Genomic DNA, 27,786 nt, shown 5'->3' on the forward strand with positions numbered 1-27,786 from the left:
GAGTGGAAAATGGTTTCCAGTGGTGTTCTACAGGGCTCAGTGATGGGACCCTTGCTGTTTGTTGTATATATTAATAATTTAGACTTAAATATAGGAGGCATGATCGGGAAATTTGCAGATGACATAAAAATTGGCTGTGTAGTTTATAGTGAAGAGGATAGCTATCGACTCTAGAATGATATCAATGGTTTGGTTGAGTGGGTGGAAGAGAGGCAAATGGAATTCAATCTGGAAAAATGTGAGATAATGCATTTGGGATCTAGGGAGGGAAAACAAAGCAAGGGAATACTCAATAAACAGGAAGTTATTGAGAGGGGTACAGGAAGTGAGAAACCCGGAGTGCATGTCAACAGGTCCTTGAGGGTGGCAAGACAGGTGGACAAGGTAATTAAGAAAGCATATGGAATGCTTTCCTTTATTGGGCGAGGTATTGAATACAAAAGCAGGGATGTAATGATGGAACTGTATAAAACGCTGGTTACGACACAGCTGGAATTTTCTGAACAGTTCTGGTCACCACATTACAGGAAGGACATAATTGCTCTAAAGCGAGTACAGAGGAGATTTACAAGAATGTTGCTAGTGTTTGAAAATTGCAACTATGAGGAGAGATCGGATAGGCTAGGGCTATTTTCCTTAGAACAAAGGAGGCTGAGGGGTGACCTAATTGAGGTGTACAAAATTATGAGGGTCCTAGATAGGGTAGACAGGAAAGACTTGTTTCCCCTTGCTGAGGGGTCAATTATCAGGGGGCAGGGATTTAAGGTGATTGGTGTAATGATTAGAGGGGACATGAGGAAAAACTTTTCACCCAGAGGGTGGTGGGCATCTGGAATTCACTGCCTAAGTTGATGGTTGAGGCTGAAATGTTCAACTCATTTAGAAGGTACTTGAATCTGCATCTGAAGTGCTGTAACATGCAAGGCTACGGACCAGGTGCTGGAAGGTGGGATTAAAATGAATGGCTAGTTTCTTTATTCTCTTTTTGGCCGGCGCAGACATGATGGGCCGAATGACCTCTTTCTGCACAATAGCTTTTCTATGGTTCTAACATGAGGTTATGTTATGAAAGGTGCTACTTAGGCACTAAAAAGCTTTTTCCCCTAAACTTTCACACAGATGTTCAATTTTCCCTGGTTAGTTCATTCATATTTTTTATTTTCTTTTCTTTAATAGCTGTTAGCTTAATTATTTTAAATAAATGATGACTTTAAAATAGTGCACAATAATGCAAACCATTGCATTATCAGATGAATGTGGTATGGCAGAGTGGCACAAACATCATAATAAATCCTACATTGTTTCAAAGTGAGCTGACAGTAACCTGACAGCATAATGTGAGGTCCACTTATTACAATACTTTTGTTTTCAGCAAAAGTTTGTGGGCAGGCCACCAGTTTGTTATGTGCAGCCTTTGGACTTGTGATAGGCCTCATGCTTCTATGCCTGATAATAACAGTCCTCCTGAGCCTGGATCACTGAAGTTGTCAGGCCCCTAAAATCATACTACAAACATCATTGCGTTATACTAAGACAAAAGCAAAATACTGAGGATGCTGGAAATCTGAAACAGATTCTTTGTTATTGATACTTTAATAATCTGTCTGATTGATACTTTTGTAGCATTGTAGGAACAGCAACAGCAGTCTTTTCAAAGAACATTTCTGAATTTCCTTCAGCAGTTCCTTGCCACTGTTATAATATGCCTCATTGGTTATGTCCATGGTGCATGCTGGGAATATGAGCATGGAAGGGGCATGAGCTGGCATGGTGGGTATGAGGGGACATGGGGTCTAGGTGGGGAGTAGGTGAGGTGGTATGTGGGGGGGGTGGTGGTGGAATGGCGAGGGCTAGAGGGCCTAACTGCTTTTATTACCACCAAGACAAAGTCCCAGAAAACTGAACAGGTCTTTTCACCAGCATGCCTTAGCACTCGGCAACCTAGGATTTGCTTCCGGGGTTAGCGGGCCCGATCTATCCTGCACCTGCCCCACCCGGAGCGAAAATTGTATGTGACTGGGCACTATAAACTGAGGCGCAATTGCCGGGTCAGGAAATTTCCTGACTTGAGCTACCCTCTTAGGTAGTGAAAATCCAGCCCCTGTGGGTAATTATTGTTATTAGTTACCTGTTTTACTCAATACATAAAACTGAAATTTTCCACCATCTGTAACTGGCCTTTCTTTGTTACTTATTCCTCCTTACTTTTATATTAAATATTAAATCAAAGTAATGTTATACATTTTCACAAATATGTTCTTTTTGTATTGAAATACTGCTAAGAAATGCAATGTTTGGGCTCAAAAGAACTCTATAAATAGTTTTGTAAAAGGCTGGCATTGGCCTAACCATTGATCAGCTTGTGTGGTCACAAAATGCCAGCAAGTTGTTCCATTAAACCTTTCCATATGTTGAGTGAAATAAAGTCGAAGAAAGTGGCAGGAGTTTATTACTGTTTGGCTAATATTTAGGTGAATGGCAAATTTTGTAAAGGTTTTCTGTGAACAAGAATAAATAATTAAGGTAAAAAATGTTTTAATTGGGGTGTGATGGACTGAAAATCATTTTCTCCAGTCAGAATATACTGTATTTCAAAGAAGAGTATCTGATTTGATGAAAGGTCATCCACTTAAAAAGTTAGCTCTGTTTTTCTCTCTCTACTGATGCTGTCTGAACTGCTAAGTATTTGCAGCATTTTCTGTTTTTATTCTAGATTCACAGCATCTTTCGTATTTTGATTTTGTAACTGTATCAATGTGGGTGCTGACATTCAGCCAGACATGGAATCGGTTGATTACCCACTCTGTATATACACACAAATCCTTTGGAAAATATGGCCAACACTGAGTACCACATGGTCTTAAAAAGGAAGAAAAATAACAAAAGCCAACAACCATGATGATTTGTAGATCCATCTATAAATTCACACAGTACATTACCTAGCTGGTTGTTCACTACTGTTGCCAACACTTAGGCTTAATCAAAGTTTTTCTCCCTCATTATCAGCTTTGTGCTTTGGGATGTGATCCAACAATGCAATTCATAAAGCGGCAGAATTGTTCAAGGGAATTCAAAATCCTTTTGAGCAAATTAATTTTAATGAAAGCTTGCCCCAGCACAACGTTCTCTAGGATTTTACAAACCAGGAATAGCACATCACAAAATACATTAATGACTAACCATACCTAGTTTTAGTACAATAGCCTTTTTAAATCAGAAAGTCTCTATTATGCAACTAGCTTTAAAAGCAAACATAGAGAAACATAGAGAGTTGGGGATATTAGGATTTAGGAAGTATGTCATCAAAACAGAAAATGAGATGCCAATTACAAAATCAAAAATATCTAGCTGTACACCTTATTTAAAATGGTCCCACCACTGTTTGGGGGGCAGGTACTAATTTAAATTGAACCATTCATGTTTATAATCCTAATTTGGTTCAATTCAGAGAAATTAGGATCAGCTATGGGCGTCTATTTAAACCAAATGATGTCAAAGCTCAGAACTTTGCTGTTGTGTTTAAACATCTATGCATAATCTTCCAAGGGGCTCAACCCAAAGATTCTAGTCTGAGGGAAGCATGCAAAATTATAGTGTTGATGTCCCCTTCTTATTTCTGACAATCTAACATATAAGCACCAAAAATCTGTAAAAAAGGATCACAGTGGTTTTCCACCAGTTTCCCAGCAGGTGGATCCATCACTGGCAGAACCCCCCAAAAATTTCAGGGCAATGTGTATTTGTGGTAATACGTATCTTGTTACTCAATTTCTTGTAAGCACCTTGGACATTTTATGTTACATAAATGCAAGTGCTGTTGTTCTTGTCGGTGAACTCATTGGGCTGGATTTTGCCATCAGCGAGCAGGGGGCGGGGCCCGCTCGCTGACGGCAAAATGACGCGGTATGACGTCAGGGGTGTCATCCCGCCCCATTTAAATTTTTAGGAAGGTGGGGGCACAGCAAGATCAGCTGTCCACCTGCTGACCTGTCAATGGCCAATTGAGGCCATTGACAGGATAATTAAAACAATTAAAGGACCTGCCTGTCCAACCTTAAGGCTGGCGGGCAGGCCAGGAGCCCCGGTGGGCTTCTGAAAAAACATGAAACCTCATCCACTGGCAGGATGAGGTTTCATGTAGGGTTTAAAAAAGTTTATTAAAGTTTCAGTGAAATTTATTAACATGTCCCATCTCGTGTGACATTGTCACATGAGGGGGACATGTTAAGGGTTTTATTATTTTTCTATTTTTAAAGTTTATACAGCTGTCAGCGATCTCCCTGAGGCAGCACTTAGCCTCAGGGAGATGTGCACTCTTTCACGCGCAGGCGTGAAAGAGCGCACTCTCGCATTTGGGGAATTCCCCCACCGCCCGCACAGGAAGCACATAGCCTTAATTAGCCTGCCCACTTAAAATGGTGACGGGGCCCGCTTCTCCAGCAGGGATCGGCTTCCCGCCAGTCGGAGATTGGGTCGGGCCCACCCACCCAGTAGGCAGAAAATTCTGCCCATTGTCTTTTTTTTAATTGGCACATACCATATAGAGAGGAGGGGAGGGTGAGACAGTACTATTTTTCATACCAAATTATCTGAACATTCAGTAAATGTTTTATAATTAAATACAATTAGTGTGCACAGCTTTGCAAATCAGAAATAGATTATCACCTTTTAAGCTAATAGCTTTAAGTTCCTTCTGTCATTTACTCAATGTTTCAAAATACAACTTTAAACAAACATCATTTCAAAAGTTCTTTAACACATTTGCTTTTAGGTCCAATCTTATACATATAATATATATGTAGTGAGATAAATGTCTATGTTGATGCTTAAAATGTAAATTCCCTAAATATATTTTAGTGGATAATTAGTCAGATTCTTTTATTTTGAAAAGTAACATGATATAGGGGGGAAATGCAACTCTATCATTAAAAACATAAACATTAGTATACATGCAAAAGGTAAGAATATGGCATGGACATGGCATAGAAATGAAAGTTAAATATTTCTTTGCAGTCCTACCTGGAAGACCTTTCGCCCACTTCACAATTCGAACCATCTGTTTCTCTGCCAGCCTGTTCAAACTGGACAGCAGATGATTAGTTGTGTCTGCTTGACTGCTATCATAAGATGCATAAACCACTTCAGGTTCAATGGCTTCAAGAATAGTGATCAGGGACGGGTTAATGTGTGGTGGCACAAGTGAAAAATTAGGAACAAGCGCAGTGCTTGCTGTGGGTTCCGGTAAAGGGGCAGTGAACGTGATCCCTTCCTTGGGGCTGTGTGGTGGCTGCTGCTCTTCATGAAGCCCTTTCACCTTCCCCAGCTTCTTAGACTTCCGTGCTAAGGGAGGAAGAAAATTTAAAGAAAGCCTTTTATTAGGAAGTTTTCTTTTATTTCAGCTTTAATACCAGAATTTGCATTTAATTTCTAAACTTTTATACATGTATGTTTATAAAGACTTCCTGTGTTATCTTGTGGATAGTCCCGTGGATATCCACTGAAGCCAAGAAAACCATGCAAAACCTAACAGATATTAAATCTACTTTTGGTTGAGAACTTAATCCTAAAATTGCTGCATAGGCAAAAAGCTGTATAGAAAAATTGCAGATAGTGCGATTTGCTTCTGCTGACCAAGAAAATGGCCTAACCGTACTGAAGCTGCAGGGGTTAGCTAAATTTACATGACAAGCCTCTGCATCAAGAAGGCCAATCACAGGGAGCTTAACACCAGTAGCCCAAACTTGCATGCCTCTGCAGGATTTAAAGGTAGAACACCAAAAGAAAGATGCATTTGTAATAGCTTTGAAAGCTTTTACACAGTAACATTTATGTTAATTCTGAAGGGGACACCGGGCCCAAGTTCAACACTGTAAGTACTTAACAATGAAATTAAGCAGAGGCATATTTTGGAATGCAAGTTGCCCTTAATTGGCCAATCTTTGGACCCAAATTAGGAGCTAGACATGGAGCTGTGCCTCAACTGGGAACCATGCTTCCACAGACAACCCACTGATTGTAAAAAGATGGATTTTGAGCTGCTTGTTTAGCTGGCAGTGGCCCAAAATGGCCACCACCAATAGTTAATTTAGAATTTTTTTAGAAATGTTCCTTTGTATTCAGAAGCAGCTGGAGTTCTCCCTGACTTCACAGTTACTTGATCACATCTCTTCCCCCACCCTTGTTCACCCCTCTCATAACTCAGCAGAGGATCCATCTCCCAAACAACCATCTCCCTCAGACTTCCTATGTGGAGGAGACATTAGAGTTTCAGAGAGGCAATCGAGAGATGCAGTGATAAGGAAGTAGGTAGGCAGGTTTTTTAAGACATTCTGCTTCTCTTTCATCTCCCCTTTTTATATCACTAGTTGCCAGCCAGCAAACTAAATTATGAAACCCTTAAGGTGACACATGAACATAGCAACCCATTCTAAACAACCAGAGTCTTAAGAAAAAATAGACAGTGTCTATGCTCGCACTTCAGAACATGGTGCTACACTCACTTGATCACCCTTGATGGAATTAAAGAGTGGTGTAGATGGGAATGCACTGGGAGAAATTTGTGGTGGAAGATTGGGGGGGTGGGGGGGGGGGCAGTGGTGGGAGGGGTGTTGGGAGGAGAATGCAGGGCCACAGCATGGTGTCCTTTGGAGCAACACCTATCTCATGGTTCCTCCTTAAGGAAGGATTCTTGCAGAACATCAAACATACATGCAGGCATTGTGGGCAGCCTCTGACAGTGTGCAGCATATAGCAGGCCAATTGGTAAGAATATATTACTTGCATTTGTTGCACCCTAGGCATGGATAGCTTCTCAGCACTGAGCACTCAGCATACTCTAAGTCTATATTGGACTGTGTGGCACCAGAAAACTGAAAGAATCCATTTTTTGTTTTACATGTATGAAAATATTGGCTCACAAACATTTCAAACACAATAATATTTGAGCAATAATTTCACCAAAATCTATCTGTGATTTCTCAATGAGTTTTATGGCCACATTTTGGAGGATGGTACTTGCAAAATAGTATCATAGGCCATATAAAAAAGGATCATTTGAGACCCTGGAAACAGGTTCAAAATATTCAGCTGACTTCAGAATACAAGAAATGGCTTAAACATGAAAGAGAAGGACAGCCGGTTCATCAAGCCTGTTCCGTGCACAAACCATGTAACCTCCCAACTCATTTAGCCCCAAGTGAAATTTCTGTACAATAGTCCCCAAACTCAGAAGATAATCAAGTGAAACTCTACAATATATCTATCTAATCCATAAATTAACCCTGTTCTGCTGCCCTTCACAGGTCATCTATTCTCAGCACAAGTAGTATAGAAACCATTAGGTCCTTAGGATACATCTCAGTCTCTACTTGTCCCTATACCAATTAGTCCTGCTCATGGTTATCCCAATATCATTCAATCCTGCCAATGCTTTTCCATATATCATCCAATTATGTCTAAATTTATCTCTATACTATTCAATCCAAATACATATTCATTCATTCAACTCTTTTATTCAATGAGTTAATCAACTGCTTTCACTGGATGTCTGTTCTGTAATATGTAGGAGCTTGTAGGAACAAAGAAAAATTTTCCTAATCCCTAGTGTTATTTAAGCTTGCTCAGTTTGAAACTATGCCGTTGTTGTGATTTCACAGTTTAGGTTAAGTAGTAGTTTACATCTACATTGTTTATGTCTTTCAGCATTTTAAACATCTGCAAAGCATCTCATCGCTACTGTATTCAGAAAGATTCAACTCTGCCAATGTCTTCTCATAGGGCAGAATTTTTAGGTTGGCCTGACCCGATCAGACGCGATATCGTGCGAGATAACATCGGACAAGCATCCCGACGTCCTCTCGCGCTCACGCGAGGATCAGAAGCTTGCCTGCTGACAGTTAAGAAGACAATTAAAGTTGTTAAAGTTCCACTTGTCCCCGATTTTTCATGGTTTGTCAAACCTTACGGTTGGCGTTTGGGCAAGTCTGCCTGGCGGACTTTGCATTTTGATGAAACCTCATCCAAGGGCAGGATGAGGTTTCCATTATTAAACTAAAGAAATAAAATTGTACGGACAGAATTTTTATCATGTTTATGTTCAGGTGACTAATTCTGATGCGTGGACATTTTTTCCGGGTTTTAAAAACTTTATTTATTGGTTCTAAAGTCTTCAGCTCCTTGACACAGCTCTCTGCCTTCAGGGAGCTTTCATTCAGCACTCCCCTGCACCCGCAATTGCGTCAGCCCCTGCCCTCCGCCCACCCCCACCCCGGCAACGCTGAGTATTTCAGCACACATTTCACACTGGCCAACCTAAAAATCCTGCCCATAAAGTACTGTCCAAGTCTCATTATTATCTTGAAAAAGTCAGCAGGTCTGACAGCATCTGCGGAGAGGAACACAGTTAACGTTTTGAGTCCGAATGGCTCTTCATCAGAACTAAAGAAATATAAAAATGTGGTGAAATATGAGCTAGTTGAAGGGGGGTGGGACAGGTAGAGCTGGATAGAGGGCCAGTGATAGGTGGAGGCAAAGAAGAGATTGCCAAAGATGTCATAGACAAAAGGACAAAGGAGTGTTGACGGTGGTGATATTATCTAAGGAATGTACTAATGTTAGAACATTCCTTAGATAATATCACCACCGTCAACACCACTTTGTCCTTTTGTCTATGACATCTTTGGCAATCTCTTCTTTGCCTCCACCTATCACTGGCCCTCTATCCAGCTCTACCTGTCCCACCCCCCTTCAACTAGCTCATATTTCACCACATTTTTATATTTCTTTAGTTCTGATGTAGACCCATTTGGACTCTAAATGTTAACTGTCTTCCTCTCCACAAATGCTGTCAGACCTGCTGACTTTTTCCAGCTATTTTTGTTTTTGTTTCAGATTTCCAGCATCCGCAGTATTTTGCATTTATCTCATTATTATCTTCATGGCCTTTCTTCAAACATTATCCAATGAAACAATGCTCTTTTAAAGATGAAGTGCCCAAAACTTCTACATAGTTGAGGTTAGTTTAGAAATTATCTATCATAACAGAAAGCTTTTAGCACTACAGATCAGAACTTAAGAGATGCATTCTCCATCATTCAATGTGGATGAAAAGTCATGGAAACACACATCCAAATTCTCACTATGTTCTTCTGTAGGCAAAATCCCGTCAGTTCAAATTGCAAAATTACACTTAGATTCCAAATTTAGTCTAAGTAAGAAAAAGAATAGAATAATTTATTCTGAATTACGGTCAAATGTCTCTGAGATCTATCCCAATATTTCATTAGCTTTTTCACAACATCTTTACAGTGACAGGACACTGAACGAATGAACAATTTTCAACACTTAATGAGAAAACACTGCCTAAAGCACCCTAGAATCTCCCACTATTATCTTTCAAATATTTAGATACTGTAATGTAATACAAATAATAGATATTTAGTCACCACCTATTTCTGCAGATACTGAAAACTTATTCTCAGCAATTCTAATGTTGCTTTGTACAAGATTATTTTAGATATTATGTTAAAATCTAATGTTAATGCAAGACTGTGGATGATAATTTTTTTTTAAAATAATGGTAGAACAGGGTTTTAAAGTATCATGCTTTCATTAGTGGTTCTGTTTTTGAGTGCCAGTGATTTTGGGTTTTCAGTTAAAATTTAGAGGCATCTTATTGGCAGCAGTTATTGTTCCTGTTTTTTTTCAGTTTCCTGCCAAAATGTTTTCTCATGTGATTTCACAGTTTTGCCATGGGACTGCTTCAAACTGCCCATAGGACATACACTGCTGCTTTTATTAAGAGTTTTCCTACTCAAGCAATCTCAATATAAAGTCATACTACTTATGAATAAGCTCTACACATTTTAATACAACACTGCTTTAAAGCATATTCCTGTACAGTTCAAGGCAAGGCATGTTAGTGCACATTTATGACATATCTATTTCCCGCAATAGCCATCTTAATGGTCTCCAAGCAGAACATTGCCAATTTTGTGTCAAATTAGTGACAGTTTTATATTGTGGGCCCACACCCAGTCGAAGCTAAGCTAAATCCGTCCAAACTCATTTCATAGAGCCCGTGAACAGAAAGGCAAGACAAAGTCTGCAAAGTTCCAGAGGCAAGAGGACTGCATGCTGTCCCACTCTGTCACCCAATTCAAATACTTAAGTATGAGGCTTTTAAAAAATGTTGTAGTACAATAAAATACTGGATAAGCCTAACTTTACAAATGTTGTCGTCACACATTACCGTTTTAGGAAGGGAGGGTTTACCTGATGATGAAAAGGAATTTTTTCAGGAGAATGAAAACACATGTTTCAAAGCAGATGGCCAATGGAACTAATAGGTCCAAAGACAATTGGTAACTAACAAATAACTAAAACTGTTCCTGTATGTTAAAGTTTACTCAAAGAAGGAAAATATTACCTCCCAAGTTCATCCCTGCTTTAAAACACTTGCGTAATCGACAAGCTGGGCAGTTTTTTCTGCGGATTTTGTCAATAATGCAGTCATTTCTTCCTGCACATAAGTAATTTTGTTGCCCTAAAAAAAAGCAAAATGTAATAAGTTAATAAAAATAAAATTTCCACAAGCACGTTTCAGCATATCAGTTGTTTGGTTTTATGGTTCACAGAATTATATGTGCATTCAGCAAATATATGATATTTGTCATCTTCAATACTTAAAATGCAACAAAAGCAGAACATGCAGTGTCAATTCCTTATTAACATATGTGGGGAAAGTAATTGCAATCACAAAATGCCGTTACAACACTGGCTTCTACCCAACAATGAGGAAATTTACTCAGGTATTTACCGTCTAAGACAAAAGCAGGACAAATCCAATCAGGCTAATTACCACATCATTAGTCTACTCTCAATCATTAGCAAAATGATGGAAGGTCTCATCAACAGTGCTATCAAGCAGCACTTACTCAGCAATAGCCTGCTCAACAATGCTTGGTTTGAGTCCACCAGGGCCACTCGGCTCCTGACCTCATTACAAACTTGGTCCAAACCTGAACAAAAGTGCTGAATTCCAGAGGTAAGATGAGAGTGGCTGCCCTTGATATCAAAGCAGCATTTGACTGGCTGTGGCATTAAGGAGCCCCATCAAAATTGAGGTCAATGGGAATCAAGAGGAAAACTCTCCACTGGTTAGAATATGCCTAGCATAAAAGAAGATGGTTGTGGTTGTTGGAGACCAATTACCTTGGCCCCAGTTCATCAGGAGTTCCTCAAGGCCTAAAGCATAAGATACTTATATAAAGTAAAAGAAAACAGGACTGTCAGGAACCCACTCATATTAAACCAATAATTCCAAATTATATCCATGGGCAGGATTTTTGGGTGGTCGGGTGGGCATGGTGGGTGGGCCCGGGTGCGGCCGGGAAACGGTCCACCTCCCACAATCGGCCTCCCAACCGCAATTTCACGCTATCTGGCCAATTAACGGCCAGCCAGTGTGAAAGGCGCTCTGAGAAGCTCAGCGCTGCCGGGGTGGGGGCGGGAGGAGTGCAAGCGCAAAAGTGTGTGTGTGCACGGGGGTGCGCACACTGAAAGCTTCCTGAATGCAAGGATCTGCCTCAGGGAGCTGAAGAATATTAAAATCAAAAACAAAGCTTAGGAACATGCACCAAACATAGATTCATTGACATGAACATAAACGTTATAAAAATTATGTCAAAACATTTAAAAAAAAATTAATGTTGGAAACCTCATCCTGCCCGTGGATGAGGTTTCCTAAAAAATCCAAAGGCCGCCTGGCCGATTCGCCCGCCTGCCAACCATAAGGTTGAACGTGCAGCGCAAAATAGGTTCAAATTAATTTACTAATGGCCTTAATTGTTGGCGGGCGTGCTGCCAACTCTTGCACACGCCCGCCGACCGAAATATTGTGTGAGTGTGTGATGACATCAGGATGCTTGCTTGATGTCAGCGTGCACTATTTTACTCCTGATTGGGTCGGGTGCGCGCCTGTGGTGCATCATTTGGAGTTTCTAGGCAGGAAATTGATGGTTCTTTACATAATAACTTCACATTGATCCTTATTCATTAACTATTTAAATACTGTTTAGTAATTGTGTTAACACTCATAAATGAGCAGTTTTCCTCTTCACTGTTCCTGAGAAATGTTCAGTTGCCAGGAACAGCAAAGAGGAGAAAGGGACCTCTCACATCAGATCTCTACAGCCACTATATATGTTAACTTTACTATGAAGTAAGCAGTCGGATTTCTATAGGGCAAAATGAAATACTGAAGAGCATGGCCTAACTATGTATTTCATGGCATTAAAAGCCCATTGTCCTTCAAGTGCTCTACAACTGTAATTACAATGGAAGCGCCACAGATAACTTGAGCATGCTACATCACAGTTCCTCCCCTGGAGTTTCCTGTGTCCATTGGAAGTGGACATAACTCAAGCCTGTGGTTGCAATAGATGCAGGCACAGCATTAGTTTCAAAATGAGGTCAGAAGTGGTGTTCCTGGGCCTTGCAACTTGTTTCTGAAATGCCTATCTGAGGGAATGTATGCCAAATGTAGAGGATATTCCAAAAAAATTGGTGGCTCCTTCTTTGAAGCCTTTCTTGAATTCAATGATTGAATGAGATCCAGTAGCTGCCAAAAGACCCTGATGCTGGTGAACTGAAGTACAGCTGGGACACAATGGGGGGAATTTTAACATTCTGACATGTTGGGACTGATGGTTGTTTGGCAGGGGGTCAGTATCATGTGAAAAATTTGGGCAGGCGAGCTTGATTGGCAGACTTGGCTTCCAGTTGAACAGAGGAGGACGCCCAATCCCCAACAGAGGGTGGGATCTAATCCCTGATCCTAGTGAGGTTGGGGGAGGGGCAGTGTTTAGGTGTGCAGGAGAGTGGTGCATAGTGATAGCGTCCCATCCCAAGGGGTGACCAATCCCTGACTGTGGGAGGGGGGAAGGGTATGCAATGCACTGCAGTCCAGCGTTATGAGGTTGTTGGGGGAGGGGGTTCGTTCCTTGGGTGGGGAAAGGCTTTGAATTGGGGGGATGGTAAGTCCAATGGTGAAAGGAAGAGCTTGAGGTGGGGAGATTGTGGGAGGAAGCAATCCTGCTTCTCCAAGCTGAAAAGGAATGCTGTACAGAAACGAGTGCTTTGAAGGCACTTGCTTCTTCCAAGGCCATCCTCACCTAGCAGCAGCTGCACCATTTCCTAAGGCCTCTGAAGCACAGCAACCACATTTAACCCAAGGCTTCCAGCCTTGTTATCATTTTTAAAATGCCAACCTGCTTCTTAGGAGTGGGTTGGCTGGCTGCCCCTTATCCCGTTTTAGCAAAACCCGGATGTTAGTGGGTTGGAGCCAACTTCCCAGCATGCTTCCACTTTTTAAGCATTTAAACGCCCTCCTGCACCCAATTTGATTCATCCATCCATATTAAAATTCCCCTCGATTATTTCTCTACTACTTCTGCTGCTTAACATGAAATTTTGATATATTTTGTGAATCTTTTGACCTGCAAAATTTTACATTGTCTTAGAAAAATAAAGCATTCCTTTAAATTTGCACAAACAGCATTTGTGGAATTGTCTGACTGCGAATTTATGGTCACTTGGTTAGGGCACTATAGACTGGAACTGCTGCCACTATAAGGGTGATTTTGTGCTGGGGCGGGTGGGAGTGGGCGTGAACCCGATTGGCAACCCTGATTGGGTCTGTGGCTCCATTTTACGTGGGCAGGCCAAATAAGGCCCGCTCAGCATGATGTGCACTCAGAGCACTGAGTGGGCGAGGGATGGGGGGGCTTCCCAGAGTCGAGGTCTGTGCGTGACTCAGTTTATGGGCTGGATTTTGCCATCAGCGAGTGGGGGGGCAGGGCCCGCTTGCTGACAGCAAAATGACGCGGGATGACATCAGAGAGGAACCCCCGACGTCATCCCGCTCCATTTAAATTTTCAGGAAGGCGGGGGCGCAGCGAGATCAGCTAAGTCCGCCAATTGAGGCCATTGACAGGATCATTTAAACAATTAAAGGACCTGCCCGTCCAACCTTAAGGTTGATGGGCAGGCCAGGAGCCCCAGCGGGCTTCTGAAAAAACATGAAACCTCATCCACCGACGGGATGAGGTTTCATGTAGGGTTTAAAAAAATTTATTAAAGCTTCAGGGAAACTTATTAACATGTCCCATCTTGCATTTGAGGAACCCCCCCCCCCCCCCCCCCAACCGCCTGCACAGGAAGCGCATAGCGCTTCCCAGCAAACGTCACGCTGGGCGGGCCTTAACTGGCCTGCCCACTTAAAATGGTGACAGGGCCCACTTCTCCGGCAGGGATCGGCTCCCCACCCGCCGGAAGTTGGGTCGGGCCCCTCAGCCCGACAAGGCAGAAAATTCTGCCCAATAAATTTGAAAATTTAAATAAAGAAAAAATATTTTAGGACATGTCCCCTCATGTGACAGTGTCACATGAGCTGGGCCATGTCAAGGAACATTAATGAAAAAATTTATTTAATTTATAAACCCTTCATGAAAGCTCAATCCGCCCATAGATGAGGTTCTGTGAAAAATGCAAAGGCCGCTTGGGCACTTCGCCTGCCCACCAACCTTAAGGTTGGATGGGCAGCTCAACTGATTACTTTAATTGATATTTAAATGGCCTTAATAGGCCTTTGAAAGTTCGCTGAAAATCTATATGACGCACGCCTGACATCACCCCGTGTCATTTTACGCCTCGGCCAGCGGGCCCTGCCCTCACTTGCCTAGCTGAAAATTCAGGCCCACTGCATTAGGTGGAAGTTGAACTTTGTTGAGTTGTTTGGAGTATAAACTACTTTCTGGCTCATATTATGGATGAAACATTCATAGCAGGGATAAGCAAGCAATGTTTCCTAAACCGTATGTATCCCTTTTGCGATGAAGTGTAGCTTTTACCCCATGTTGAATCATTCTGTGTAAGATGTTGAACAATGTAAAAAATTACTCTCAACCACAACATAGCAGCTATTCTTCCTTGATAAGGTTTGCAAAAAAGAGAAATCATAATAAAATAAATAATACATGTGACATAAACTAATTGCATCGTGGGATGTGTTTATGGATTTAATATGTTTATGGTGTGTGAAGTATTAAAATATATTTTGAAAGTCATATTTCGCAAATAAATGATGCAAATATATAGAATTTTATTTTTAGTGAGTGTCAGTTTCTCTTTAATTTTGAATATAAGCATCAAGTTGACATGTGATGATTATAAGGATTAGTTGGGGAGAAATACTTAATTCTTATTTGTGCCTTTCATGACCTCAGGAGCTCCCAAACTGCTTTACAGCCAATGAAGTGCACAACGAGTTCCCACAGCAATGTGATAATGACCAGATAACCTGTATTTTTAATGATGTTGATTAAGGAATAAATATTGGTAAAGATACTGAGGGGGGCGGTGGTGGTGGTGGGGGGTGTTTGGGGGCAGGGGGGGGGTGGAGATGGTGTTGGAATAACAAATTATGGGAGGAAAGGGTAGTGTCCTTTCATTTAAGCACAGGAAAACAGTTGACCACATGGCAAAAGTATTGGCTGCTTTTCCAGAGTGTTGGATATGATAGACTGCACCTACCTGAATATACAGATGCTAACGGTAGGTTTGTGAAAAAAACCTCACAAATTTTCAGATTCGCAAGTTAAGATTTACTTGGCTTCTTGAGTAAAACAATTGACTGCAAAGGTGACCTCTCAGCAGAAAATATGGTTGATCATACTTCTAACCAACCAAAAATGCAGATAAATTTACAAAATCTGTAATGCAGTGAACTTTTGGTCTTCTGCAGCCAAAACTGTACGCACCTTGATACCTCTGGAGGTGCTGGTCTCTCTCCAGTCTGTCAACTGAATGATGGGAGTGAGCCTTTGGTTTAGCAATCCCGTTTCTGAGCCAGGCCATTCCCTCTGTTTCTGTCGACTCCAAAATAATATCGGTGGTGAATAAATGGCACCAGCCATTTATTACACTTGCACTTGCCCAAGTAGAAATTAATTTTCAGTGCCAAAGAGGTTGTTAGGCAATAATTAAATAGTTAAAAAGTTCTTTATTCTGGAGTTGTCAAACCTTAACCTTTTCTGGTGAGTTCACTAGATATCTATCAGGTAAATACAGCAACTTCGTGCTGTTCCATGTATTTTAATGCTGAGTCTCTCGGTGAGATACCGCCAGAACACAACTTTGAAAGCAGCTAAGCGTATTAGACAGCAACATCAGTATTTCCATGTTTAACTGCACATACAAAGAAACTGGAAGTTGCTGTCCAATTTACATTTGAATAACAGTGAGTGCTGATGTCCTCACCATTATTTCTATCGCAATAACAGGCCACAATCTTTATAGAAATCAATTGAAAAATGTTTCTTTCAACTCCATAAGAAGCAATGAAACCTTCTACCTTCCACTGCAGATCCCTTCATTTCTCTGTGCTTCTTGTATTAGTAGGTGCCTTAGTAATTTTCTTGCCCTTGGGTCTTTTTACCTTATATCTCTGCTTTCTTGACTTTTGACTTTGTGACAGAAGCATAATATATAGAATTCCAAAATGCACTTTTAAAACATAAAAGTTATTTAAGAGTATGTACATTAAATCAAGATAAAAGCAAAATACTGTGGATGCTAAATCAGTTTATTTCAGTTCTATATTCATAGGTACCATATTACATAAAATAGACAGCACAGCCTTCTCAGCCTTTCAAATTTGGAAATTGAGCTTGAACAGTCATCCCCTATCAGTTTGGTATTTTTAGTCCCTAAGGCCCAGATTTTTGCCATGACGGAGACCCTCACCATCATGGCAAAAATGGTGGGAGAGCCCGAAAATTCTAAGTCCCACCCCTGAACATGGAACTTACTATTTTCACAGAGGCAGGACAGGAGTCAGGCCGGGGTTCACTCATGCACAGTTCATGGAGGTAGATGGCCATCTCAATCACCAACTTCCTCCCAGCTTCTGTGGCTCAGAAATGTGAATCCCAGAGTGTGCAAATTACACCAGAGGCAGGATATTGAGCTCGGCAAGCAGATGCGCACCTGACCTGGCCGAGCATAAAATGACACACGATGCTGTCAGGCTAGCATTCCGACGTCATCGCATAGTCCTGTGATATTTTGTTCGGCGGGCGTGCGCCAGAGTCGGCAGCATGTCCACCGATAATTAAAATGCCTACTAAGGCCATTAAAAAGATACTTAAATTCAAATTTATGCTGCCCGTCCAACCTTACATTTGGCGGGCAGGGAAAAATGCCAAGCGGCCTTTGCACTTTTTAGGAAACCTCATCCATGGGCAGGAAGAGGCTCCTCATAGCAAATAAAAATAAAATAAAAATTTTACAGTTTAATTAAAAATATGTCCCTACTCATGTGACAGAGTCACATGTGTGGACATGCTTTATGACATTTTTATTTTGTTCATTAGTTGTTTTAAACAGTGCTTCATCTCACTGAGGCAGCTCCGTGCCTCAGGGAGATTGAAGCGCTCTTCTGCACACAGGCAGGAAGTATGCACTAGGCCTGCTCGCCCTCCTCCTCCTGCCCACACAGGCAGCACTGTCGCTCGCATTCCATGCTGGGCAGGCCTTAATTGGCCCATCTGCATAAAATTGCAGTGCGGTGCTGATCAGGGGTGGCGGTCGGCTTCCTGCCAAGGGCAAAATCTTGCCCCAAGTAAGAGTTGGTCTGAACTTGGTGGTTTCGTTTGTATAGGCAGGATACCTCTTTGAAGAGGTAAGGTACCCCTTTGGATATTGTCCCAGGACACATTTGGGAGAGGTAAGTCACCACTTGAGTTTTTAAAAGTAAACATGATGGTGAGTAAAAAATGCATGAACTCATTTGAACTGGCAAAACTGTCAAAGAACTATCAAGCTGTCAAAGAATTGTCAGACCTGTCAAAGAATTGTCAAAGCTGTTAAAGAACTTCCAAAGGATACCAGGTGAGTTGTCATGGAAGGGTTAAGGGCAAAGTTGGGCATGTATTGGCATGAGTTGGCACTAAGTTGGCATATGGGCTATAAAGAGCCTTGTGTATGAGGGGGCATAATGGGTTGGGAGTGGGTAGAGGGGCATTGTTTGGCATAGGGCATATGAGGGGCCATGAGGGTGTGGGAAGGAGCAGCATAGGTTGGCATGGATGGGGCATGGGGAGTGTATGGGGATGAGGGGGCGAGGGGTGAGGGCTTTTTTATTTCAATTTTTTATAAAATTTAATTCAACAAAGTGCTGGAGCACAGAGGCAGGCCTTCTGCTCAGCTCACCTCTGTGCCTGGGAGATACTGCACTTGTCTGGGACAGGAGGCCCAACTTCTAATCCAGCCTGGCCCTCAGAGCAAAAATCAGAGCTGCAGAAGGCCATTTTTAAAGGCGGGGTTCACAGAACCAGAAATTCTCCTGTCTCTGTGCACCTGACCCGGGAGCGAAAATCTGGGCCTCGGTATTTGTAGCAAATTCAGACATTTTGGCCATGATCATCAGCATGTGACTTTTAAGACCCAAAATTTTATCTCAAAGTCTTGGCCGCAGGCTAGTATTACATGTGAACATACGAATTTGGGGCAGGAGTAGGCCATTTGGCCCCTCGAGCCTGCTCTACCATTCAATAATATGGCTGATCTGATTGTAACCTCAACCCCACATTCCAACCCACCCCTGATAATGTTTCACCCCTATACACATGTTTAATCGTGTCAAATTGGCCTAAAAACTAATTTTTCATATAGCCTGTATAAATCTCGAACTTGGATTATCAGGGATCAAAACCCAAAAACTTCAGAACCAAAGCAGATGTTAATGATTTAATTTAATTGAAAAGGTAAAACTACTAATGAAAATGAGTACCAGTAAATAAATGCTTAAAATACATATACCTTTAAATATTGTATTTATTTAAATTACTAAAGTAATCACATTATGAATGAGAAACCATGATGTGTTTATTAAATATTCAATGTTGTTGGTTTTTATTTTATTTCACTGCATCAGTCTTTTTTGGATTTCACTTGGACCTAAATCAAACATGTACGACAACCCCTTAGAAACATTACCCATAAATAAGTCGACCCCATTACTTTGGGCCTAAAAAATTGGCCTCAAAAATTTGACCTTTACACAAATATATACAGCAACGTTTTTATTAGCCAGTACTAAGAAATGCGATGGGCCTCTCATGAAAAAATAGTGTTAGGTGAACAGGAATGGAGCATTGGGCTAGCCTTTAGTCCAGGAAGTGAACAAACAGCAGGAGTGATGCCAACAGGGTAGCTGAGAATCTAGTAGTTAGAAAGGAAACTGAAACTAGGGCCTGAATTTTCCCAATGACGGAGAGCTTCTCCATCCCTATGAAGATGGTGGAAGAAACCGAAATACGGTTGTCCCTCCCCCAAATAGAACACCTATCATTTTCACAGGGGTGGGAATGGACCATGCGCATTTCACTGAGGCAACTGCCCATATAAAACAGCCAGTCATGTCTGAATTTTGTTAGCCAGGAGTGGGAAACATGACATGTGCAGATTAGACCTGATAGGAGGAGATCTAAACTTTGCAGAGTCCTTTGGAGAGGTGGGGTACCCTTTTGGAGATATAGTATACCCCTTTGGATATGATCCAGGGACACCTTCAGGAGAGGTAAGGTCCTCTTTGTGATTGTTAAAAGTGGAAATGAATGTGCATTAAAAAAGTGCATAAACCTATTGAAACTGTCAAGAGAGCTTTCAAGAGGAACTGCCAAGAGGAACTGTTAAAACTGTCAAGCAAGAAATGTCAAAAGCAACTGTCAAGAAGAACTGTCAAAACCATCACAAATGTGAAAAGTGTCAAGAATAACTGTCAAAAGCAACTGTCAAGCTGCCAAGGCATTTAAAATTTCTGCCCTTTAAATCACTGAATAAACTGTGTGGAGTGTTAAAAAAAATCACTGGCTGCTGTTTAACTCTGTTGACACAAGCCTGAGATTAAATTAAAATTCATTACTGGATTTATGCTGCATGACTGATTTCACAACCCTCCATTATCATAGTGGGGTGCTTTCTATTTCACAGTTTGATCGACAGCTCCAAGAGGTTCTGGACTCTTTGAAGCGGGACTATGAATTCTAAGGCTTGTTTTTATAAGGGATTAAGCACTTGCTTGTTCTAATACGAGATTATGTAATTGAAGAAATATAAATGTAGTGGATGGGTTTTATTGACTGAGCTTGTCTTAAAATAACATCATAAACATTTATAACTTTATTTTATTTAATCTCAGCATGGCTCCTGAGGTTGCCCCTTGTGGATACTGGGTGAGTTGGCATGGTAGGTGTCAGGATAAATGGTGGTGGGTAGAGGGGAATGGGTTGGCACAAAGTTGGCATAAGGGCTATAAAGGACCCTGGAGGTGAGTAGCATGCATGAGGAATGAGGTGGCAAGGGTTGGCATGGCTGGGACAAGGGGAATGTGTGGGGGGAGGGCAGTGAAGTGCACTGTGGCAGGCCTTCTGCCCAGCCCATCTCTGCACCCATTCTGGGATTGCCCGGCCAGACTTCCAGAGGATCCTGCCAACCCTGAACTAAAGTCCCAACTTCTGGGGCACTTTCTTCCAAGCCGGGCTTGTAGAGCTGAGAAACGTCCTTACTCTATGTCCCTCACCCAGGAGCGAAAATTCAGACCTCGAGTGTTAACATAGGCTTGAGGGCTGGGTGACAAGAGGCAAAGGCACAACAGTGCCTCCACTATTGGGATTTATAATTATTGCATGCCAACTTTACATAAGGAAATTCCATTAGGTAGAATTTTTAATGGAAAAATGTTGACAAAAAACATGTGACAAAAACATAACAGTAACTCAAGTGTTACAGATGTGAAGAGTGCAAAATTGAAAAACTTTAATTAAAATAAACAAGGTAGTTGATAGACCATATGATCATAAATCAGGCAAAAAGAAATATTGACATGTTAACACTCCTATTTTGGTGTACTCTGTGAATCTTTTGTATTCCTGCTTCTGACATTTGTGAAGCTAAATCTATGAAACTTGAACACCTAGCCTAGTTCTTAAAGAGGATGCTGTGTAAATGCAATGTTATGGTCTATATTTTCTGTTTGGTTAGTTGCTCTTCTAGGGTCAAAACTGTTAACAGAAATTACCGCCAGCGTATGATATTACACTCCCTAATATTTTAATAGATTAATGCTTCTGTCAAAATAGATTAGTGATCATATGAATACATTGTGTTTGTCTACAAATATCACTGACATATTTTTAGCCTAATGCATCACTTATTACTAAAATAGAAATGGCAATCCTTAAAGTTAAATATTTATTTTCAGTCCAATGATACCAAAGCCTGGCCATTGCACCTCTGGGTAAAACAGCCAAAGTAAAAATTTATATTTGAAGCCCATAAAGCCCTTGAACAATTTTTTGTTTATGTTCAATCAATTCTGTGTTCATCAAAATGATTGATGTGCTGGAGAATGGAACATTTCCCATTCTTTTCTATCTATTATCCTTATCCAGTGGAGCTGCTGAGACTGATGAGCTGCCACTCCTCCGATTGGCCTGCAGATCCTGGGGTCGGGCACCCATCTTTTAAGGTGCAGCTGCCCTGACGGCCAGATGGCCAAAAAATATGGCTGAAGGTCCCACGAACAGCTGAGACAACATCGTCCCTGGCTTTTGGCCCATTGCCGGGGCCCCTTTTACGCCAATAAAATTCCGACCACCCTTTAGACATAGGGCAAATACAAGCATAGAGTCACGCCCCAAGTGTAGACTCAGGCCTGAGTTTTCACAAAAAGCCGGCAGATGCCCAAATCCGGAAGTCCCACCCTCAAACCTGGCTTCCACCATTTTCACGGGGGAAGGGGATGGGGGTGGGTTATAAATCACACATCCATGGTTCATGGAGGTGGTTGCCCATATAAATCAGCAGTTGCCTCCAATCGCATGTGATTTTGGTGAGGTAGGTCTCTGAAACCCGAAGTGTGCAGATTAGAGCTAGTAGGACTATGTGCGAACCTTGTGGATTGGTTTGGTTGGCTAGGGTATCGCTTTGGAGAGGTAAAGTACCCCTTTGGATATGGTCCCAGGACACCTTTGGGAGACATAATGCACCCTTTAGGGTTAGTCAGGTGCCCCTTTAGAGTGTTAAAATTAGACATGAATGTGTGTAAAATGGGAATAAACTCATTGGAACTGTTAATCTGTCAAAGAACTGTCAAAGCTATTAAAAAACTGTAGAGCAGTATATGGTGGCATAGGGGGAATGCAGGGCCATGGGGTTGGGTGGGGGGTCATGAGGTGGCATGGGTTGGGGCATGGGATGTTTGAGGCAGTGGGAGGGGGTGAGGGCTGTTTTTTTATTTTAACCATCTTTTTAATAACTTCAGTAAAATGCAGGACCACAGAGGCAGACCTTCTGCCCAGCCAACCTCCACAGCTGGCAGCCTCCACACTCGTTCTGGGGACAGTGGACCTGACTTCTAATCCAGCACCCCCCCCCCAACCGAACAAAAATCCGACCCGAGCCTCTTTTTCCCAGGTTGGTTGGCAGAGCCAGGAAATGTCCCATCTCTGTGCTCCCAACCTGGGAGTAAAAATCTGTGCCTCAGTGCAGAAGTATTAGCCCAGGAGTGGAAGTGGCCAGATCCTGGAAATGATCGCAAGCAAGCCGGCCAGAAGTATGATGGAGGTGATACAACGGAGGCAGTGGTGATGTTCAGAAACATAAGCATTGAGCAAGAGACTCTGCAGAGAAGGAAGAGATGAATGGGCTGTTTAAATATTTTTGCCAAGAGAAACCACAGGTGCCGGTGGAGACTGAGAATAATTAACATGTTAGTACTAAATCTTACTGGACCAAAATCTGAAGCCCCAGACCAAAATATTTAGTTTCATATTTTTAAGATCAAATTTGCTCACAGCTTTTTCAAACAACTTGTCCATCCCTGATAATAAATAACACTGAGAGTAATCTAATTCAATTCAACATTGAAAAACAAATCCGTCAGTGCTCCTCCCACCAAGATTAAAGCAAAATAAGTCTGAAACAAGTTAATTTCTCCCTTTGTCTCTTTCACTTGTTTCTTTTCCTCTCCTTGTCTTCCAATTCTATCAGTATATTTCACCTTCACTTATGTCTCTCCTCTGCTTCTTAGCATCTCTCACTGTTTTTCTGCTCTTTCCACCACTTCTAGATCCCTTCCTCCTCCATGTCCATCACTCACATCTATACCATCTATATCCTGCTTCTTTTCTCTCTGTTCCATTCTCCCTATGCTTTTCATTCTCTCCATCACTTCTCACTTTCTAACGTCCCTCTTAGTCTCTTGCTATTTCACTTCCGTATTTACTTTTGACTCTTTTTCATGCTTCTCCTCCTCCTTTTCGCCTCTTTAATGGTGAGAAGTACTCAGTCACGTGAGTGAGATGGGAAACGCTGAGGGCAGACACCTATGATGATCAGTCAGGATGCATTCACACAGCCTAAAAGGAAGGCCAGCCAGCAGCCTGGGAACAGATCGGAGTGCAAGGCTGAATAGGCAGGCTTGCTGAAAAGCACAGGGGATAGGCAGGTGACCAACTATGTCTGAAAACACTTGGGTTGAGTGTGTGGGTGAGCAACTGTGCTGGAAAGCAGATGGATAGGTGGGCTGCAAAGCTTTTGGGTGGGTGATGAACGAGGAAGATGGCAGACACTTGTGGGGGCAATATGTCAGGATGTAAGTAAGCAATAAGGTAACAAAGTGACCTTTGCAGTCAAACAAGCAGGCAGGCTGCAGACAGGTAAGCACACATGAAGCCAGAGGCCTTGCTGACTATAATTCCAATCTTTTAATACATTGATCCAGTTTATGGCTATGTGGACAAAGATAAAATACGTCAGTATGGGTCAAGGAATCAAAAATAGGAAGGAAGTGTTGAATGGAATCGTCAATTCATTCAATACATTTTAGAGGAAACAGGAATCTGAGGTTATTGTGTATTTATCGAACTCAATGTTTATCTCACTTGAAAAATATAGAAGTACTGCGTTACATTAGTGGAGCATGAACAAAAAGAAAAGGTGTTACCATTTAAGACCAGAGTTTGGACTGATCCTATGCAAAGTATTGGTCACCATCCTGTCAGAGGGATATTACTTTCTATGAGAAGGAGCAGGGGGCACAATCAGGGTGATATCAGATCTTTGGGATCTAAATTATGAGATAGTGTTACGAATGTTGAACTTACTTTCATTGAAAGTGAAATTTCAACCTAGCAGAAATGTTCAAAATTATGATCAGTTGATAAAGCTAATATAAATTATTTATACTGAGTAATGGTTATAATATAATACAATATATTTTATATAATATACATAATATAAAATATATAACTATATATTATATATAATATATAAATATATAATTATATATAATATAAAGTATTTATACTGAGTAATGGTTAAAAAAACTTGAAAATGAGATTTTGAAAACAAGAGAATTGAAAGTAGATAATGAATTCAGACAGAATTATAACTGATTCGAATAAATAATTAGGCAAGGCCACTGAAGCAAAATATAAACGGATTCACAAGACACTAAGATATCTCTATGAGCCGGGAAATCTGGACAAAAAAGCATACTAACAATATAATTTTCAACTATGACAGTGAATAGAAGAATTATTACCAGAAAGAACATGCTGATGCTGGCTTCCAAGTCATTGCAGTTTGCTTCATTTGTAACTAGAGCTTGACAATTTTTTTAGTTCTGTAAAGCTAATTCCAGTTCACAGAGAAACGAACTGATCTGATTAATGAAGGGGCAGGGTGTTGTTAATTGCCAGGAGTCAAAGTCAACAATGAGAGACAGGCGGACGGTGTATGAGCCTGAAAATGTGAATATCACATATGCCCTGCAGACTATTTCATGAAGAGAAATGCTAAACTTGATGTACTAATAAAGGGAGACACAGTGGATGTCAGGCTATAGATTCCCCAGGAAACAATCCATTTGTTCACTCTTTATCGCTGAACTATGGAATGGACAGCGTCTGACACAAGTGTGATGTGCTTCTAATGAGCCGAGAAAATTGAGAAAAAAACTTTTATTTTACTTTCCACTAGCTTTCCTTGCCCTGTTTTTGGACAGGAGCATTCCTCTACAGCATCACTGACAATTGATCCCTTACTGTTTCCTACTATTATGGCTCCCTGATTATGCAATGCATATAGTTTTATAGAAATCATCAACTAAGTGAAAAATTAGCCTCAGGATGCTAAGCCCTCAACATTTGTTCATTAAGCACCAGGAAGACAGAATCACAGTGAGGACTGAGGAACAGGAACTGGAACCAGAAGAGATTTTGAATCAAAGATACAGTTCTCTTTCATTCTTCTCATGAAATACATGTTCTACACAGGATGATTAAAGTCAATGGAAACAAAAAGCAGGCAAAATGTTCAGCAGGTGGCCAGACTGTTAAAACATGTTTTTTACTATCACCTAAAGTCAAAATTATCCACATGTTCTCTGGGTTGTTAGTCTGTTGTCATAATCACTGTACTTGAAGGTGCTATGTAAGGAGAAAGACAAACAAAAGCTTTTAACTTAACAAAAATGAACTGATACAGGTCATTGAGCTTTATAAGGAATTGGGAATGATCCTGTACCATCTGTTTACAATTTCATCTATGGCATTTTACATAATTGATAAGCACATCTCTATGCCAAAATGGATATACCCAAGGTAAATCCATCATTGCATCTTAAACCTTAATTAAGTGAGTCTGGTTCTGGGGAGTGAGGAAGACAATTAGGTAATCGGGAGGGTGCCAAGGGGAAGTCATCAAAAGTCTTTGATGCTCAGTGCAGCCAGATGAAGCACTTCTGCTTCTCCCTACTCCAATTCCAGTTAAATATTTCTTAACATCTCTAGCTTATTGTTGGTAGTCTCCAGCAGTCCCTTTCAGAATCATTTGTTAGGCTGCATGCACACCAGTTTCTCAGCGTCAACTACATTCAATCTTGTTAACATGGTCTTAAATAGGTCTTAGGTCTCTTATCAGCATATGCGAAGGGGCTAATGCCTATTCAGGCAAGGGCCCTGTACGCCTCTTTTTCTGCCCTAACTAAGTAGCGAATGGTGTACTTTTGGCGCGGAATGTGCATGTACATGCTGTTTGCAATATTGTACATTTTGACAATAACCAATTTCTAAGCCATTGTTTGTCCAGACCCAATCAATTTAGTTGATACTTTTACAGGGTGTGTGGAGGATGCTTAAATGAGAAATAAGTTTCTATTATAGCCCTATTTAATTGTTTTTAGATAAGCTTACCATATTCCAATTTAATTTACATGTAGCTCTATTGAAGTGACTCAAAAATAAAGGAGGCAAGTTTTGTAGATATAAGATGTATTGTTGCCCAGTTTGTAATGATATTCAATGTAAGTAATCCAAAGTATAAAGTGTAGAAAACAGAGGAATGTTTTATCAAAAATGATGTTCAAAAGTAGTGAAGTTATGTACAAGACCCTAATCAGGTCTCATTTAAAGTACGGTGCATAATTCTGGTCTCCATACCATGAAATGGACATGGTGCTTAAAAGATTTACAAGTTTGGTACCAGAGATGGCAGATACAAATATTAGGAAAGATTGAACAGACTGAGGCTGGGATTTTCCATGCTCGCTGGCTTCAGCCATGTTCGGTGGTGAGAGTGGACAACATGGTGAGAAACCTAAAACTTGGTTTCATAATGTCGTTCGCTCTGCCCACCAATGGCAGGCCACATTTCCTGCCATTGAATGTCAGGAACCTCATTGTGATACATCAGCATATCATTATAAGGCCAGCCCACTGGAATCATCCCTCTTTCACTGGATTGTCCACTCATAATCATGCCGACATGCTTCACAACAACTTACAACAGGCGCGCACATGGCGGGGGCTGCACGTTGAGGGGAACATGGAGATGAGTACACATTAACATTGCGGCGTGCTCACCCGGGTCACCTGTTGGACTTCAAGGTTGAGGAATGTTTTGGGTGGGGGGGGGCAAGGGCTGCCCTGTGGTTGAGGCGATTTGTTGAGGGGGGGCAAGGGCTGCCCTGTGGTTGAGGCAATATGGGGGTGGGGTTGCAAGAGCTGTTCTGAGGTTGAAGACTCATAGTCATAGACGTTTACAGCACAGAAGAAGGTTATTCAGCCCATCGTGTCCGCCCCATCAACAAAGGTCTGACTACACTAATCCCATTTTCCTGCACTTGGCCCATAGCCCTGGAGGCTATGGCAATGCAAGTGAATATCTAAACATTTCCTAAATGTTACAAGAGTTTCTGACTCAACCACTCTTTCAGGCAGTGAATTCCAGGCTCCCACTACCCTCTGGGTGAAAAAATTTTTCCTTAACTCTCCTCTTAGCCTTCTACCTCTTACCTTAAATCTATGCACCCTGGTTATTGATCCCTTAATAATGGAAACAGTGCCATCCTATCCACCATCTCCATATCCCTCATAATCTTATACACTATCGGGTCCTCTCTCAACCTTCGCCACTCCAAGGAAAACAACCCCAGCCTATCCAATCTTTCCTCATAGCTCAGACCCTCCAGCCCAGGCAGCATCCTGGTAAATCTTTTCTGCACCTTCTCTAGTGCAATTGCACCTACCTATAATGTGGTGACCAGAACTGCACACAGTACTCCAGTTATGACCTAACCAGCGTTTTATACAGCTCCAACATAACCTCCCTGCTCTTGTATTCCATGCCTCGGCTAATAAAGGCAAGTATCCCATATGCCTT

General features: G+C 41.4%; 1 protein-coding gene across 3 annotated transcripts in view; it reads right to left on the reverse strand.

Annotated features, from left to right (window-relative positions):
• nr3c2 (nuclear receptor subfamily 3, group C, member 2) overlaps positions 1-27,786 on the reverse strand; it is a 386,614-nt gene that overhangs the window by 93,864 nt on the left and 264,964 nt on the right. For 2 of the 3 annotated variants that reach the window (XM_041196272.1, XM_041196345.1), the window contains exons 4-5: positions 10,427-10,543; positions 5,020-5,340 (exon numbers count right to left, since the gene is read on the reverse strand). In XM_041196272.1, the coding sequence (XP_041052206.1) occupies positions 5,020-5,340; positions 10,427-10,543 (438 nt within the window). The remainder of the gene's footprint in view (positions 1-5,019; positions 5,341-10,426; positions 10,544-27,786) is intronic. The other variant, XM_041196435.1, reaches the window with a different exon arrangement.

The sequence above is a fragment of the Carcharodon carcharias genome, chromosome 1 (assembly GCF_017639515.1).
Source record: "Carcharodon carcharias isolate sCarCar2 chromosome 1, sCarCar2.pri, whole genome shotgun sequence".
In the NCBI taxonomy this organism is placed as follows: Eukaryota; Metazoa; Chordata; class Chondrichthyes; order Lamniformes; family Lamnidae; genus Carcharodon; species Carcharodon carcharias.